The 18,547-nt window shown below is 41.5% G+C and overlaps 1 protein-coding gene across 2 annotated transcripts in view; it reads left to right on the top strand.

Moving 5' to 3' along the window:
• The window catches only part of LOC121282309 (transmembrane protein 164), a 149,547-nt gene that overhangs the window by 13,228 nt on the left and 117,772 nt on the right, over positions 1–18,547 (top strand). Inside the window, exons 1-2 of one of the 2 annotated variants that reach the window (XM_041195973.1) lie at positions 9,172–9,283; positions 16,812–16,861. In XM_041195973.1, coding sequence (XP_041051907.1) covers positions 9,263–9,283; positions 16,812–16,861 — 71 coding nt within the window. In that variant the 5' untranslated portion in view covers positions 9,172–9,262. Of the gene's footprint in view, positions 1–9,171; positions 9,284–16,811; positions 16,862–18,547 lie in introns of those variants that run through there. The other variant, XM_041195972.1, reaches the window with a different exon arrangement.

Raw genomic sequence — 18,547 nt, 5'->3', positions numbered from 1 at the left:
AGACCACACCACTCTCTGATTTTATAATTCGTGTGCACTGGTATGGGAGTACATTTTTAATTCTTTTGCTGGATATGGGCATTGAATATCCAACACTAACTGCACATCCCTAATTGCCCTTGAGAAGATGGAAGTGAGCCACCACCTTGAACCACTGTCATCACAGTGAATTGGTACAACTGAGTGACTTGCTGGGCCATTTGAGGACAACGAAGTGTCAATCATGTTGAGTCTGGAGCCACATATAGAGCAGACTGGATAAGGACAGCAGGTTTCAGTCCCGAAAGGACATCAGTGAACCAGTTAGGTTTTTACAACAATCTGATAGTTTCATGGTTGCTGTAACTGATACTAATTTATTAAATAGCACTCAGCAGATGTCCTGGCAGGAGTTGAGGACAGGCCTTGACACATGAGTTTTCCATCGTTCTCTGCTGCATACCCACAAAATTGGGTGCTTCGCAGAAAGGAATGTAGCCCAAAGCCTCTTCATAAAATAAAAACAATTGAAAATAGAACAACTTCTGTTTGGGTCCTTTTAATACAATGAACACAAAATCGGGAGATTGGCAGCCTGGGCGTTGACCATGCCTTGTAGTGCCAGTTGGTGATACAGCCACCTTTTAAACAGCTGCAATGATCTGGGTTTTAGTCATTGGAATTATAGCCAATAGTGCGACAATTCTCTTTGGGTCTGTTGGGTTAAGCCAAGAGCTGTGCAGGCAACAGAATGGTGATTAGGCCCTTGAACAGGACCTAGCAGTGGTCAAAATAGAAATGTAATATTGTAGTCCCCCTTTAAGTGATGATGACCTACTGATAATGTAAAGTCATTTATGTGCTTAAAATTTGAATGATCATTTGAATCGAATAAAGTGAGATTTGAAAATTGAATTATCAGATAATTTAAAATAAGCAACTTTAAAAGGCATTGGACTCTATAATGTCAATGTAATAAAAGGATTTTAATTTTGGTGTTTAAAAATCGTTCAAATAAACTGTTTAAAATTGGTATTTGCCAGGAATTACTTTGCTTCATTCATTAAATCTTTGCAAATCAGTAAAATTATAATTCAGTGGTTGGATGCATAGTGTAAGCCCAATCCAAAACTCTTTGATTTTACACTGCCATTTTGGCTTTGAAAACACTTGATTTATTTTGGGCTGGCACTAGAAATCTTTTGCAAGCAGAATGTTTTCTAAGTCAATTATATTGTCATCGGTGGTGATTTTCTCGTCCTGTGTTTGCTTTTGTGCAAGTGAAGTAAGACTGTTCTCCTGCCACTTGCAGACAATGCTGTCATCAACCTACCTACTAATGGAAACATTTTCCCTTCCTTTTATAAGATGCATCATTGTTAACCAATTCTGTGCCCACCATTCCATTTCTCCAGTGTGGTTTCTCAACCCAACCAAAGTACTGATGCCATTCTGGTGAAAGTTGGCAATTGCACCCTTTATGATTATGACCACACTGCATTATCCCGGCTTGACCACTTCAGCCTTTATTGTTGTTGGCCATTCCACTGTCGCTGTACCATGGGCTCTTGTCCGTATATAAGGCTAACCAGTGATTTATAAGGGTTTATTACAACTTCCCTCCTGTTGTTCTCTCTCTCTCTCTCTCTTTCTCTCTTTCTTTATAAATGTACTGGAAATTTTATTACAGGCAGGGTTTGACTACTGCATTGGAATATTAAACAAGATTATAGATAATTAAGAAACATAACCTAGAAAATAGAAGCTGGAGTAGGTCATTTGGCCCTTCAAACCAGCTGTACCATTCAATATGATCATGGCTGATCCTCTATCTCAATGCCATCCTCCCACTCTCTCTCCATACCCTTTGAAGCCTTTAGAGCCACGAAGTTTATCTATTTCCTCCTTAAATATATTGTGACTTGGCCTCCACAGCTTCACCACCCTGAGTGAAGAAGTTTCTCCTCATCTCAGTCCTAAATGGCCTACCCCATATTGCCCTGAACACCGCCAATGGGAAGGCTGCACTCTGCCCCCATCCACTTCATTCTCTGACTCCTTGCAGCTGATGGTAAAGGCGTAAGGGCCAAAAGAGAAGTCTTGCTTTTTGCAGACAGGAGGAAGAAACCAGCCAATCTCATGAAGCAGGTTGGCTGACGGTACCAAAAGTAGTGAGCAGCAGAAATATGATCCCTCTCAGCTAGATACAGTGCTGATAGAGGTCTAATGGCCTAATAAGGGCAGGAAAGATGAGTGGCATAACACTTTCAGGTACCAACCTTGACAGTCACTTCCCCAGCATTTCAGCAGTACAGCAAGTGTGCCTGCTCCAGGATTTGGTGGGAAACCGTAAGCACTGGGGTAACTGTGTTAGTTTGTATGTATGTTAGTATGCAGGTACAGCAAGTGATTAGGAAGGTAAATGGAATGTTGGCATTTATTGCAAGGGGAATGGAATATAAAAGTAGGGGAGTTTTACTGCAGCTATATAGGGCTTTGATAAGACCACCACTTGAATACTCTGCACTGTTTTAGTCTAATTATTTGAAAAATGATATTAGTCATTTGGTAACGCAGAACTTTGAGTATTACTGAAAAAAGAGAAGTTTTCGTCGAAGCTTTTTGTCTTGCATTCATCAGGACAATTTGCAAGAAAATGTCAGGAGAAACAACAAAATTATACTGTATGTGAAAAGAGTGCTTTTCTTGGCAAGTGGACTCCTGATTGGTAGAGGTGTTGCCATGGAGAATGCACCAGTTGATGGTGACTGACATTTAACTGCTAAGCATTTTGAAACTTGAGCCAGGCAGCTTGACTCTAGTCAAGACTTTGCCCTGGGGAATTAACCAGCCAATGGTTGTCACTTATTTGTTTAGCTGAAATGAGCACAATGTGAGTACATGTTCTTTCTATCTGCGAAGAACAGGATCCTGTGTATTAATATGTTGCTTCCAGTACACACCTATATCATACTGCGAGCCCGACTGACAATCTTCAATTGGTTGTCAGTGTAATTCTTAGCACATTGAGGATTATTTAGCTAATGTTGTCCAATTGCAGAATCACATCTAATGTTGGACACTGTTTTGAGTTTTGCAAGCATGGGTTGGTTGGGTGTAGCCCATACGTTTGCCCTTTCCAAACTGGAAGGGACATGTTGTTTGATACAATCTGCCAATCTTTGGGACGTACGGCCTATATGCCTAGCATCTCACTGGCACAGAAGTTCATATGCCACATTAATCATCTGTGTGATAGGCAGAACGTCTCTTGGCTTGACAGCAGCATCCTATTAGTGGCAAATACCACTCATGTTGCTACTGCATAGTAGCATGAAACAGCTAGCTTCACCTGTTGCTCAAATTTTTGAGACAGCTTTCCCTTCTGGGGGGTAATCTGGGCACTGGGTGCTTTTCAGGGCTGAAAGTGACAGCCTTGGGGAGCTTTATGTATTAATACAAGTGGAGGGTGGGGGGGGAGGGGAGGGCTGCTGCTGGTGTGCAGCTGCAGACAGTAAAGTAGAATTGAGGCCACAACCAGGCTAGCTAAGGCCTTATTGAATGGTAGAGCAGGCTGTAAGGGCCAAATGGCCTACTGCTCCTAATTTGTGTGTTCCTAATTGGGAGGGAGGTGAAAGTTGGAGATGAGTTGGGGAGGGAATTTGACAGGTGAACACATCAGGAAAAAGGTCAGGAGTTTAGCAGGAGTGCTTGCTGAGTGGAATTTATAACCAACTTGACATTAATTTAAAAAACTGCAAGGTACTGAATGCCAGAACTAAGTGATAGACAAGCTAGATCAACATTTTGAGCAGAGGCTCTTTTGTCTGAACTGAATGTTTTTAGCCAAAGCAGTAGCCTTTGTTTTCAGATGCTGGAGGAATTGCTGTACATTTCCAGTATCTTCAGTTTTTATTCCATTTTCACATTCAAGGCGTGTGTCAAGCTTTGTTTTCTTATTACATGTTTTTACTGGCTGCAATCTCAGTAGAAGCATGAGTGATTTTTAAAAAATAATTCATAGCTTTTAATCATCTTGGTTGCAGCAAACAAAACATTTAGTGGGATATTTATTGTTGGAGGGATGCCTGACCTGTCCCAGTGCAATGGTTAACCTGTTAAAGTGCACCTTCAAATGTGGGCAAAGCCATTCAATTATAAAAGATAAAACCTAATATCTCCAGGAATCCTATACCAATTAGTCTTTGATCATTGAGTTGAGAGGTGACTGAATTTATTATATACTCAGGGTTATTGTGTTCAGACATTTCAACAGCCTGATATCCACTTATTATCCATTTAGCAGTTAAGTTGGCCAGTTCTTAGTGGGGCTTTCAAGGACTCAACTATAAGCTGTCACTAAGGCAGGTAACAGTTGGAATATGTCACCTATAAGTGAAATTTGATGAACTCCAGTCTGTCTCAGAGCTTAACTCCAGATTGAATTTCAGGCCACTTCAGTGCAGTATTAGCTCTTCTAGCATCTGAACATATTAACTTCAATTAGAATTTATCAAATCCGCCCTCATTCCTTTAACAGTAGCCAAGTGTAAGAGATTTTTGCAAGCATGCACAGTTAAACACCCAGGCAAATCTCCACACCAGCTTGAGCTACAGCAAGTGGGTTTACTTCCCCTGGCGCATGGGACTAAATTATTTACTAAATTCCATTCGCTGACGTTCAGTATGGCTGCAGCTTGTTCCTGATGCCGTTGCTTTGTTCTGTAACATTATTGTACTGAATTTGGGAATTCCTGGCCTTGTGATAAATCGGGACTGTCTTCCTGCAGTGCAAAAACAAAGCATTGACATCTATGAACTGCAGTCGGTGTTTGTGATAAGGAGCATTAAAGGGAGTGAAATGCTTTGGTGAATTAGGGGAAGGATGAAGGGGAGTATCGTGGGATTTGCTGGGCAGGGGGCATACCTCAATGAAGTGTGTGTGGAAATTGAAAGGGGAATGTGCCTCCGTACTGGAAGGTCAGTTTGGGAAAGGAGAGAGAATCTATAGAGAAGAGCTGCAGTGAACTTTGGGGCATTTGGAGGGGCAGGGTATCTGTGAACAAAGTAGCTAGAGAACATAAAAACAAAAAAACTGCGGATGCTGGAAATCCAAAACAAAAACAGAATTACCTGGAAAAACTCAGCAGGTCTGGCAGCATCGGCGGAGAAGAAAAGAGTTGACGTTTCGAGTCCTCATGACCCTTCGACAGAACTTGAGTTCGAGTCCAAGAAAGAGTTGAAATATAAGCTGGTTTAAGGTGTGTGTGTGGGGGGCGGAGAGATAGAGAGAGAGGTGGAGGGTGGGGGGTGTGGTTGTAGGGACAAACAAGCAGTGATAGAAGCCTCTGCTTCTATCACTGCTTGTTTGTCCCTACAACCACACCCTCCCCCCTCCACCTCTCTCTCTATCTCTCCGCCCCCCACACACACACCTTAAACCAGCTTATATTTCAACTCTTTCTTGGACTCGAACTCAAGTTCTGTCGAAGGGTCATGAGGACTCGAAACGTCAACTCTTTTCTTCTCCGCCGATGCTGCCAGACCTGCTGAGTTTTTCCAGGTAATTCTGTTTTAGCTAGAGAACATGTCTCCTATAGTTCAGAAACAATGGGGGTAGGGGAGTGATACACCAAAAGCAGCACTCCTGAGGCCAATAAGTCCTGGAGTGGGACTTGAACCCAGAGCCTCTGGTTTGAATCACCGAATTGTTACGGTGGCCATTCAGCCCATCTTGCCTGCACTAGTTCTCTGAGCATTTTAACTTAGTGCCAATCTCTTACCTTTTCCCTATAACCCCACACGTTTTTTTTCTATTTAAATAATCATCCAGTGCCCTCGTGAATGCCTCGGTTGAATCTGCCTCCACCACATTTCCAGGCAGTGCATTCCAAGCCCTAATTACTCGCTATGTGAAAGTTTTTTCTCATTTCATTTGCTTTTTTTGCAAAACACTTTGAAAACTGTGCCGTCTGGTTCTCGATCCATTTACGAGCAGGAACAGTTTCTCCCTATGTCCAGACCCCTCTTGATTTTGAGAACTTCTATCATGTCTGCCCCCTCCTCCTCTTCAAGGAAAACTCCCAACTTCTCCAATCTTTCCTCATAACTGAAGTGTCTCATCCCTGGAACCATTCTTGTAAACCTCTTCTACACTATCTTCAATGTATTCATATCCTTCTGATAGTACTACCTACTGACCTCCCTGTCTCATAATGGTTCTGTTGAGTATGGTTAATGCCTGGTATTGCCTATTTTCCAAGCATGTGTGTTTACATTAAAATCCATCAATTGTTAAATTTTAGAATTAACTAAAATGCATCAATTCCATGTAACAATTCCAAAGTGTTTAGCAGAAACCAAGCTATAGAAGGTGACTGAACTCGAAGCATTTTTCTTATTTTAATATTGTGGCTGAATGCAGATTGAGTTAGTCTCTACATGTGTGTGCCTCTGTTTTTAGATCTCCTTTTTCATTTATTACCAGTGGCATTTCTGTGTCTCCCTTCATGAATAACTCCTAAATCCATCCTGTTTGGATTTCTCTTCCATATTTTCCAGTGCAATGATATCAAATATTTGTGTCTGAGGTTGAAGGTTGGATTTCTTGGTGTATCCATATTGCCCACTCAGCTGTCATCTTACAGCATGAGAAGTCCTTCTTCCGATTGTTGGTTTTGAAGGTAAAATTGTCACAAACGCAAAACTTGCTTCTCCTCTTCGCATCTTGTCTTGGCCTGAAGTATAAATATCTTGTTGCAGCTATGACTGGAGGAAATTCATTCCAGTGCATCTCATAATACCAAATTAATTTGTGTAGTAGTGGAGATACAGGAATAATGTCCTCTTCCCCACCTCATTTTCCCCCTGGTGACTGTCTGTTTGAAATCATATAATCCTGAAATCATATAACCCTGAGACATTGGTAGATTGCCTACTACCACCTGTGGGTGATCATTCTTCATGTGACTCTAGATGGTGTGTATTAGCAGGCTCTTTGATTGTAGTGGAGAAACATCACAGCAAAGCTGTCCTTACTTGACAACATCTAGATTTGTACTTTCTACCAGTAGTTACTGGATTATATTCAGTGGTAGGAATCCTGGTTAAATATTTTTAAACCCTGTCTCTGCATGAAGGACACCAGTACCCATCTGTGGTCCCAAAACCTTTGTGCAACTGACATCAGCTCTGTGCTTAACTAATAGTAGTCAACTCTTTAATATAGCAAGCCTTTTTTCCTTTTCAAATTCAACTCGTCTTATAAAAGAAAAAAAACTTGCATTTATCGATTACTGGATATCTCGAAACACTTTACAGCCAATGAATACTCTTTGAAATGTAGTGACTGTTGTTGGAAACATGTTATGTAACTTGCACTGTTTGGAAGTTCCAGGTGGATCGTAAAGATGTAATGTGCTGTTTGAACAGCATCCTACCTGAGTTCCTGTCTGGATAACTGCAGGTTACGTTTATAATTGGTCTGGTCAGGAGGCAGAGTAAAGAAGTACTGGTTAGGCAATGCACTCTTGTCAACAGCTTGAAACCAAGTGCATGTTGATTAAAATTTGAAGGCTGGGCATCTTCCAGGTCTTTCAGACCAAACAATCAAATGTAGGTGGTGATTTAAATACGATAATGATGCAATGCATCATCTCGGTAGTTCAACAGGAGCTATCTGAAACCAAATCAAGATATTGTACAGCATTATCCAAGCATTATTGATTTTAGATGAGGTAAGTGAATGTACTATTGCCAAGTTTGCAGATAACAAAAATAACAAAGGTGGGAAGGCAAGTTGAGGATGACCATCTACAGGCTGTGAGTGGGAGATCACGTATCTTGGCAGATGGAATATAATGTGGGAAGATGAGGTTATGCATTCTGGCAGGAAGAATAGAGGAGCTGAATATTATTTAAATGGAGAAATACTGCAGAGAGCTACAGTGCAGAGGGATTTGGGTGTCCTCGTGCATGAATCCCAAAAAGCTAGCATACAAGTTCAGGTACTAGGGAAGGCAAATGAAATGTTGGCCTTTATTTCAAAGGGAATGGAGTATAAAAATAGGGAAGTCTTGCTAATACTCTACAAGGCACTAGCTCAACCACACCTGGAGTACTGTGAACAGTTTTGGTCCCCTTATCTAAGGAAAGATAAGCTGGCATTGGAGGCAGTCCAGAGAAGGTTCGTTAGGTTGATACTGGCTATGGAGGAATTTTCTGATGAGAGGTTGAGTAGGTTGGGCCTGTACTCTTTGGAGTTTAGAAGAATGAGAGGTGACCTTATTGAAACATAAGATTCTAAGGGGGCTTGATAGAGTGGATCTTGAGAGGTTCTTTCACCTTGTGGGAGAGTCCAGGACCAGAGGATATAATCTGAGTAAGGGGTCGCCCATTTAAAACTGAAATGAGGAGGAATTTCTTCTGAGGGTAGTGAATCTGTGAAATTCTTTACCACAGGGCTGTAGACACTCGGTCGTTAAGTATATTCAAGGTTGTGATAGACACTGATTTTTAATCAGTAAGAGAATTGAGTGCTATGGGGCAAAGGCAGAAAGTGGAGTGAGGATTATCAGATCAGCCATGATTTCATTGAATGGCAGAGCAGACTTATTGGGCCGAATGGCCTACTTGTGCTCCTACATTTTATGGTCTTAGTTTATTCAGTTGATAGCCTGCATTAATGGTAGTGAGGTTTCCAACTGGTATGTACTATAAAAGGATGCATGATCAGATCCTCAAACTAGGTGAGACTACAATTCCCTAATGGAATGGTAGATGCCTGTTTAATCAGCTAGTATTTTGATAAAAGCATCAAATGTTTTTGTTTTGATTAGAGTCTTTACTAATTACAACATCTGGGTACTCTGGCTGCCATATTTGGTCAGCTGTAACCAAGTATGCACTTGAGAGCAGTTACGCTTGTGTGCACAAAAAGCACTTTGTCTATAATTAGAGCAGTGCCTTAGAGATGGTCTCCCCTGGCCTTTGAGTTTGTTTTCAATTCCAAGAAATTATAGCAATTTTATCTTGTCCTAAATTCCAGCATTGCACATGATCGCCCCTCCTCTCAGTGACTGATGAATTAATGCTGCTATCTTCAATTATGCATACGTGAAACTAATACGATATAAAAAGCAGTGGAAGGAAAATAATTAATTAAACGTTAATTGACCAAAGGAGCTAGAGGGGTCAGGCCACATCATCGGAGGAGTTATTTTTGGCAAGCAGGATTGCAGGTCCTTTGCACGACAGGAGAGAGCACCCAGGGTTTCAGATTACAATGGAAATGCAGTTGGCCCAGGTAAGGGAGCAGAGAATGGGTGTTGTTGTAGTGGCACCCATCTGCTGTTCTTGGGAAGCACATGGACGTCATTAGCTATGCTGCAGAGGGTAGTACAGACCTCTCAGAATCCACCCAAATTCTTATGTTTCTGGGTGAGTGTGTAGAAATGATAACATGCCTTACAATGATGGTGTTTTGGCACCTCCCCAGAAAATGAACATTTGCTTATGTGATAGTGTCAGGGGACCCACTGAGCAAGTGGAATTCTTTCTGATGTGGGAGAGGGAACTGAGCAATATACAGAAATAAATTTTTTTTCAACTTGAAAGCAAATGTCATGGAAAGATTGAATCCAGTGTACTCTTTTATGCATGTCTGAGAACTAGGTGGAGCAATAGGCAGATGAAGCAAATGTTTTTAGCTTAGTAGAAAAAGTACAAAATCTGAGATTAACCGAATGGTCCCAATATTTGGGGGTAGGGGGACAGTGCAGGAGACTGTATTGGGTAGGAAAGAAGTCATGATGGGTTGGTAGGGAGGAGCAGTTCATGATTTTTTGCAGTGTGGGAGGAGTGGGGTGGGGGGGGGGTGGGCATGGGGTGGGGGTGAGATATATTACAATGGGGGGGTGGGGGAAAGCATGAGGAGATGGATGGAAGATTGGAGAGACCTTGATGGGTTGGGGAGAGGGGTCAAAGAGACCTCCATCTGATGAGGGGGAGTGATAGGAGGCTAACAGGGCAAGGGGAAGCAGAAGGTACCTTTGTGGGACCTGGGGAGAATACCAGCTCAGAGACCCAGAACGTGCTTTTAAAAAAAAAATAAATAAATCATACTTACCTTGTGGAGCCAGTGGCTCCCATCTCTCTTTCACTGCCAACCCTGGGAAACTCGTACAGAGAGGCAGTCAACTTGGAATTGGAGTCCCAAACACATTATGGACATGTGTGTGTTAAATATGTTAGTGTCCTGCCTCTCCTGTCAGATATCCTGATACCTGCTGGCATGAAAAAGGCACTGGGTACATGTGGCAAGTTCCCCATATTTATCTCTTTAACCTCAACACATCACCCACACCTACCCCCGTGACCTTCCCCCATCCATTACGTAGTGGTGGAAAGGGATAAATATAGAGATCAATGATTCAGACTGCAAGAGAAACTTCATTATGGCCCCACCCAATGACATTTTATCTAATCAATTGTAATGAAACTCCATTCATTAAACACAAAATATTAAATATTTCACTGAATTTATGTCTGATCCGTGACCGATCAGTGCATCAGTTCATCCTTTTCAAGTGATTTGTTTGCCAATTGCAAGTATTTTAATCTGTGGGAAAAGCACGAAGAGGTTGAGCTCCCAAGAACATTGCTTACAACTCAAACTTGTGCTAATGTTATGGTAGCAGGATTGTAACCATCAGGATTTGAAACGAGTGGTCATTGGTTCTTTGCCAGTGTGTTAAATACGTAACTGCCCTAGAGGATGTGAACTCGAGACCTGTTTTTGACAGCTTTCTTTGTTGTCCAAAGCTTGATGTTTGAACACTGGCTAGAACTGAGCTTTAAGCCCTATAGTGTATCTAATCCTTTCATAGATTATTTTACTTGGATTTCATGTAAGCTAGGTTTGAGAAATTGAGATAACAGGATATTGTATCTGATTATTCATTGGGCAAGACACAAAGTCACCTGGTCCAGCAATCCAGAGGCCCAGACTAAGGCTCCGGGGATATGGGTTCAAATCCTACCACAGCAGCTGGTGGAATTTAAATTTAATTAGTTTAAAAAAAATCTGGAATTAAAAGTCAGTCTCTGTAACAATGGCCATGAAACTGGTTCACAAATATCCTTCAGGGAAGGAAATTGCCATCCTTGCCTGGTCTGGCCTACATGTGACTCCAGATCCATAGCAATGTGGCTAACTCTTAACTGCCCTCTGCAATGGCCTAGCAAGCCTCAGTTCAGGGGGAATTAGGGATGGGCAACAAATGCTGGCCTTGCCACCTCCTATGAATTTGTCATCACTTTTTTTTTCATCTGCATCTTGAAGACTTTGTTTTGCCTTTAGGAAAGTTGTGCCTTTCTAATGTGTGGCACAGGTTGGGAATAAGTACCTGTCAAGGGCCACACTCCTATCCAGTTTTTTTATGCCAAATCATTGGGTAGCAGGCAAGGCCAGATAGAGGCCTGTAGCAGGAAAGAACCTTGAGCTTCAAGCTAAAAGTTGCTCTGGAGCTTTGCTGATTGAGATTACCCCTCTGAGATTACCCCTCTGAGATTACCCCTCTGAGATTACCCCTCTGAGATTACCCCTCTGAGATTACCCCTCTGAGATTACCCCTCTGAGATTACCCCTCTGAGATTACCCCTCTGAGATTACCCCTCTGAGATTACCCCTCTGAGATTACCCCTCTGATCTTTGGCTATGTGAGAATTTGTGAAAACACATATATTTTGGCACTCTAGAGCAAGCATGTCATTAATGCACAAAAGGTTAATTTTTGTTTTGAGGGTTGAAGGTCAATAAGTACATCACTCTATCTATCCATAATGGTATTGGTGAGCCCGCCAAGCTAATTACAGCTATAATTTCAGTTTCTTTGTGCACCAAACTTGTTATCAGTAATTTTAAGCTGGGACTCTGTCCAATTCCCATGGTGGAACAGAAATTCAATTTATAAGTAATTCAGTATACAATTATTAATATGTAATTTGCTGCATAATTTGTGGAGGGTAGAGCACTTCAATGCCTTAGATCTGAATGAACTATAGATCTTGTTTAAGAGGGGCAAAAATCCCTTATTGGTTTACTGTTGAGTATTATGCCACGAGTAATGTACAATGTAATTAAACTCATTTGTATTCTGTACTATTGCTACATCAATTATATTTTAATCTGGATTATTTTAAAGTACAAGGTGTTTTAAATCCTAATGGATCCAGGGAATTTAAGGACCATCTTCAGATTTCAGCTTATACCATGACCTTGAACCAAGCCTTTAATATTATGGTATTAAAGATGAGAAAAATAGATATGTTACATATCCTTCATGCAACAGAGACATTTTCCCTTTATTTCTGCCACTTCCCCTTTATTTAATGTTATTAATCCTGAACTGTGAGCAATATTGTTCACAATTAGCCTGTAATTACTTGTAGCTTTTCCAATTACTTGGAGGAGTATGTTAAATTTACCAGACCAATCTTTTGAGTGCACCCCTGTTGGATGATGTAACTTTATTTTGCTATTGTCTGTTTCGTTTGGGTTGCTGGCAAGTTGTCTTTGTAACATTCAATGTCCTGCTCATGCATTGCAGGCAAAATGCATTTGATTTCTCGCCAGAATCTTTGTCTGCCATCTTCAAAATCTCACTGCAGTGGACGATAGTTGGAAATCATGTGCACTAACAGTTCCAGCATCCATACCTTTTTAATCATTTGTTATGTCAGAACTTTAGGTTTCTAGTTTTAATTTATTCATTCATGGGATGTGGGTATTGCAGGCCAGTCCAGCATTTATTTCCCATCCCTAATTGCCCTTGAGAAGGTAGTGATGAGCCACTGCTTTGAACTGCTGCAGTTCATTTGGTGTAGGTACACCCACAGTACTGTTAGGCAGGGAGTTCCAGGATTTTGACCCAGCGACAGTGAAGGAATGGCAATATAGTTCCAAGTCAGGATGGTGAGTGACTTGGAGGGGAACTTCCAGATGCTAGTGCATCTGCTGCACTTGTCCCTCTGGATGGTAGGTTTGGAAGGTGCTGTCGAAGGAGCCTTGGTGACTTGCTGCGGTGCATTTTGTAGACGGTGTACCACTGTGCGTCAGTGGTGGTGGAAATTAATGTTGAAGGTTGCAGATGGGGTGTCAGTTAAGTGACCTGGTTTATCCTGGATGGTGTCGAGCTTCTTATGTGTTGTGGGAGCTGCTTTCATCCAGGCAAGTGGAGAATATCCCATCACACTCCTGACTTGTGCCTTGTAGATGGTGGACAGGCTTTGGGGAGTCAGGAAGTGAGTTACTCACTGCAGAATTTCCAGCCTCTGACCTGTTTTTGTAGCCACAGCATTTCTCTGGCTAGTCCAGTTTCTGGTCAATGGAGAAACTCTCAGGATGTTGATAGTGGGGGTTTCAGTGATGGTAATGCTATTGAATGTCAAAGGGAAGATGGTTAGATTCTCATTTGTTGCAAATGGTCATTGCCTGGCACTTGTGGCATGCATGTTACTTGCCACTTACCAGCCCAAGCTTGAACGTTGTCCAGGTCTTGCTACATATGTACATGGGCTGCTTCAGTGCCTGAGGAGTTGCGAATGAGTACTGAACATTGTGCAATCTTTCTTCCTCCCAGGGCTGGAATTATATTTAGTTACAGTATTAATGAGTCACCAACCAAAGCATTTAGTCTAGTGCTACAATAAATGAGAAATTATTTTTACTACTCTAAGCATTCACTGAGGCAATTCTGGCGAATTAATGGAGTAGAAAAAATAGGTCTATGACCATCTGAACAAACTGTTAAACATAATCATTAACTTTCAATGATTTTGTTCATAACCTACTTCCTCCTCCACTAATTTCACTTCCTCCTCCATCACCTCCACAACTGATCTATTTTAACTTCTCTTTCTGTGGAGCTGAGAGAGGTAATTAAAGGCCATCAAATAGTGGGAAAACTGAAATCCACAGCCTTTGCTGTCAGCTGCAGCCATTTCTGACCATTGTCTCAGACTGACCCAGATTATTCAAATCTCTGTATACTGTTTGACCATAGGTTAAGGTTCCTGAATGATTGTGATGGACAGAGCTTTGCTTTAGAAAAACCACAGACTTAAGGGAGGCTTGATTGTGGCCATTAAAATGAAAAATTAGACATTTTTCCCCCCAAGCTGAAAGGCTAATAAAGTTGGAAAAGCTAAGGAAGATGAGAAGGCACAAGGTGATGTTACAAAAGCAAAGAGCATGGTTACATGCTACTAGTTAGTTTTATTTTATTCTTTCCTGGGATGTGGGTGTCACTGGCAAAGCCAGCAATCATTGCCTATTCCTAATTGCCCTTGTGCAGGGAGCATTTAAGACCCAACTAAATTGCTGTGGGCCTGGAGTCACATATAGGCCAGACCAAGTAAGGACAGCAGATTTCCTTCCCTAAAGGACATTAGTGAACCAGATGGGTTTTACGACAGTCAACAATGGTTTTGTGGCCGTCAATAGACTTTTAATTCTGGATTTTTAGCGAATTCAATTTTCACCATCTTGCAGAGAGTTGTCAATGTCTGCAGTGGATTAATAGCATGTGCAGTGATTGATTCATTGGAAGCATTCGGAAGGAAGCTGGCCAAGTTTCCAAAAGTAGCTGAGATATCTATGCATAGGTTGCAGTTGGATCATTGGGGTTATTCACCCAGTCGCAGTGACCTCCAGGAGTGAGCTTGATTAGCTTCAGGGCTTAGGGAGGAACTTCTCAAGTCATTCATATTTATTCCTCTCTTTCAGATGATTGCATGGATCATGGGTTGGTGGACATGCTGAGAAGGGATGTGGTGCTGTGCAAATTTACACCATGGAATGGTCTTGTTGAACCAACTGATCTTTATACCTCCTTTTTGATGTGTTCATAATCCTTCTGCCTCTCTACCACCTTCTCTACGTGAGATCTTCCTTTCAAACCCTCTCCTTGTTGTCCCTCCTAACATTTCCCTCTCTGGTACAGTGTTCATCTTCTCCACCTCTAAAGCATTGTGGAATGTTTTTCTTAATAAAAATGCTGTATAAAAGCTTCTTATCTTTCTCCTACTCATAGTATCAATGTACAAATCTTAATTAGAAAAACTGAAGTAGAATGTTTAGAAATGGGGCGGGAGTGTGGAGACATAGAGAGGATCTCTTCAAGGGCGTCATCCCCTTTTAGTGTATTGCTGATGTTCAGACTGTTCTTACATATCAGGGTTTTGAAGTATGGAGGATCTTTGCCGAATCCCTCATTGCTGCTCTTCACAGAAGTCAATATTTGATGTTGTGGTTTTACATTTAAGTGTAGCTATGTATATTGTGTATTAGGATCTTACTGTAATAAAATAAAAGGTTCTTTACCCTAACAGTGTCTCAAAGTACACCATAAGCTGGATTACCTTCAATATATGTAGGCAATGCAGTAAGCATGCTTTTGGAATGTTCCATAAGGAGGAATGAGATGAATGACCAGTTAACCTGATCTTTGATGTTATTGTTGAAGGAGCAATGTTGGCCTGGACAGTAGGAGAGTTCCCTGCACTTCGAATAATGCCATAAGATCATCAGTGTTCGGTTGATCATTTGGAACATGTTGGCACCTCCAAATCAGCAGCACTCTGTTGATGCTACACAGAACCCTCTGGCTAGTTTGATTTCAAACTCTTTTCAGAGTGCCTTCAATGGAAGTGACAATACTGTAAAACTGTTCCCAGCAAGAAAGCTTTCCCTTTAACCTATAACTCGACAAACGCCAGGGATACTGTATTAATGATGACTCCATTACCAAATCTAAAATAAACAGAAGAATCTTACCCCAAACATAAAAATGTGCTTCAGGAATGTGAAAAAGTCAGTTTTGATTTTTATACAATGGTGTTATTTTATGTCAAGTCTCACTTGTGTACCATGCTCCTAATGCCTCTCCTCCGAATCTGGTTGAGAACCACTTAAGTGTAGTCAGTAGCGCAAATGGAGACTGGCCCAGGATGTGAGTTATTGACGTCCTCTGAGTAGTCTGAGCTACCGAGCTTTGGTCTTGTTTGTGTTGCAACACTGTTGATGATGAACAGTTTTTAACGTTGACCACTTAACTCTTCTTCAGCATTTTTGATAGAATCTATAAAACTTTCCACGTGACAGTCTGTGAATAGTGCATGTCTCTCAAATGCAATAATGTATTTAAGCAGTGAAATGTAGAAAGTAAATATTTAACGTTCTCTATAGGGGTGTTTCAGAAAACTTCCAACATTTCTTCAGCAGTTTGTTCAATAGTTTATTCCTTATGTTGACCTTCTGTGCAGCTGTGGGGGCCAGTGTGTGACCTGCTCCCAGGCCACTGCTTAAAACCACCTTGCAGCTCAGTGTCACCCCACTATAATGCCACAAGGCTCTTTTACCTACAATATAATGGAAAGCCTGAGTGGACCCAACCCACCAGAGAAAGCTGGGCTTGGGGGTTGGTGGCAGCAGAGTGGTCAAAAGAGGTAAAGTTCATTGTTTTAATAGTTGGGAGTGTTCCCACCCCAATTTACCTTGTTTCCTGCTGGCCTTAACATCATTCCTACCAGCTTTGGGCAAGAGATGGATATGGCTCAACTGTTAAACTCAGCTGGGCAGCACTCTCTCCTGGTGGTCTGCCTGCTACAGGATTCCCTCACAACTGCTCCTACCCAAGTTAAAGCCAACTTCCTGGAATCTGCTTCCAGTACTTCCTCTGTGCATGTACATTTAAAAATGCATTGTTATAAAAATGTGCAGTAAGTTTTAAAGAATTAAAAGAATATTAATTTTTTTTGGCTTTTAATTACAGATCTTTCTCCTTGCGTGTCCTCCCTGTAGAATTGCCCTGATTGTTTTCAGGTAAGAATTGTTCTATTTGTGTATCTATTTCTACCTTTTGTATCCATGAATAAAATCATAGGCATGAAACATGAGTGCCTGTAGTCAACCAAGTAATTGCAGATATGATTCAGAAGGTCTACAAAGGAAACGTTAACTCTACTTGGAGACTTTATATCATTGCTGGTGATAGCCTATACTAATTAGTCTCCAGACTCTCCCTAGCTCCTGCTGCTACTCTGCTGGACTATTTTACTCTTGCAGTTACCAGACTGGTCATTGTAGAATCTGAATGAAAAATTTGATTTTTTTTTTCAAAAATAGTAACATATAACTGTTGCATTAACCAATTCAGTTCATCTTCTTTCTCACAAATAGTTAGGCTCAACATGACTTTTTAAATGAGATTTTGTTTACTTTGATTCCACAAAGTGCATTTTTTTGGGGGGCGGGGTGGTGGGGGCAGGGGGGGTGTGCGGGGTGAAGACAATTATCTGATTCATTAATAATTCATTCATTCTCTGTCTCTACCGGCTCCAATCCCCACTCTGTCCTGCCTTTTTCTATGGTAAAGTCTCAGATATACATCTATTTATATATTTTAAAAAAAACTGTGCCAATCAAAACATTGCCCCTGCAAAAAATGAAGGATTTGTAACATGAGCTGCATTCACCATCACTGTCTGGTATTGAGTAACTCCAGTTTGTGATGGTTGTTGAAGTCTCCCACATAGGTAGCTGGACGGGGCATTATTGACTGCTCTTGCTGTTCCCAGCTGATACTTGGAACCTTGTGTAAGTTCATGTTATGAAAATCGCTGACCAGAACATGGTTAATGACGCTGCACTGGCAGTGTTGAATCAGACATGGGTGGCATAGTCATGTTTAGCATGAGGAGAGTAGCACAGTAGATTAAAGCCTTTGACGTTACCTCCTTCAGTTCCAGTATGAGTCTCATGTAAGCAAGTGATGTCTTATCCAATGAGGTTTTGTTTGGCAGCTGATAGTCCCTCAACATTACGTTGTAAGATTTGGAGAACATGCCCTGTTGCCATGAAGCCAGAGGGCTGCTCAACGTTCAGACTGATGGTTCCGGAGTATATCTGGGGTTCCACAAGGGGATGTTTTGAGTTCTTTAATTTTCTCTTAGAATTGAGTCTGCTGATAGGATTGTTGATTTCCCCAGAAGCACTGGGTACTGACTGGGGTGCAACTGAACATTGGCCTGACAAAGCATCAATGTATATATACAAATGTCAAGCAAGTTCATCTATGCTGATGAGATCTTTTGAGCCACACAAGCTCCATCCTTCTGATGTTACAAAGCTGATAGACTACTGCAGCACATGGCATCCCTTATTGAAACCCCCTAAAATTATATTGGTGTATTCCACCTCCACAATGCCAGTGCCAAAAAAGAATTGCATGTCTACATGGGATGGCTAGATACCTAAAGCATGACCACCATACTTGGGAGTGATTCTAGGGCTCTGTCCTTCCAGGAAACGGCAACAAAGCTCAAGAGCAGAAACGACCTATTACCCAAATTTGCTGGATCAATGTGGGGTCCTGTTGCCACAACGCTCCTATGCCTAGCACTTGCACTTGCCCTTGCCCTATCATAGTCCACAGTAGTCCTCTTTGGCAAAGGTTGTCATATGCGCACACACACACTCACACTCACTCTCTCTCTCTCTCTCTCTCTC

This window comes from Carcharodon carcharias, chromosome 9 (genome assembly GCF_017639515.1).
Source record: "Carcharodon carcharias isolate sCarCar2 chromosome 9, sCarCar2.pri, whole genome shotgun sequence".
Classification (NCBI taxonomy): Eukaryota; Metazoa; Chordata; class Chondrichthyes; order Lamniformes; family Lamnidae; genus Carcharodon; species Carcharodon carcharias.
This window is presented reverse-complemented; position numbering and strand designations above follow the sequence as displayed.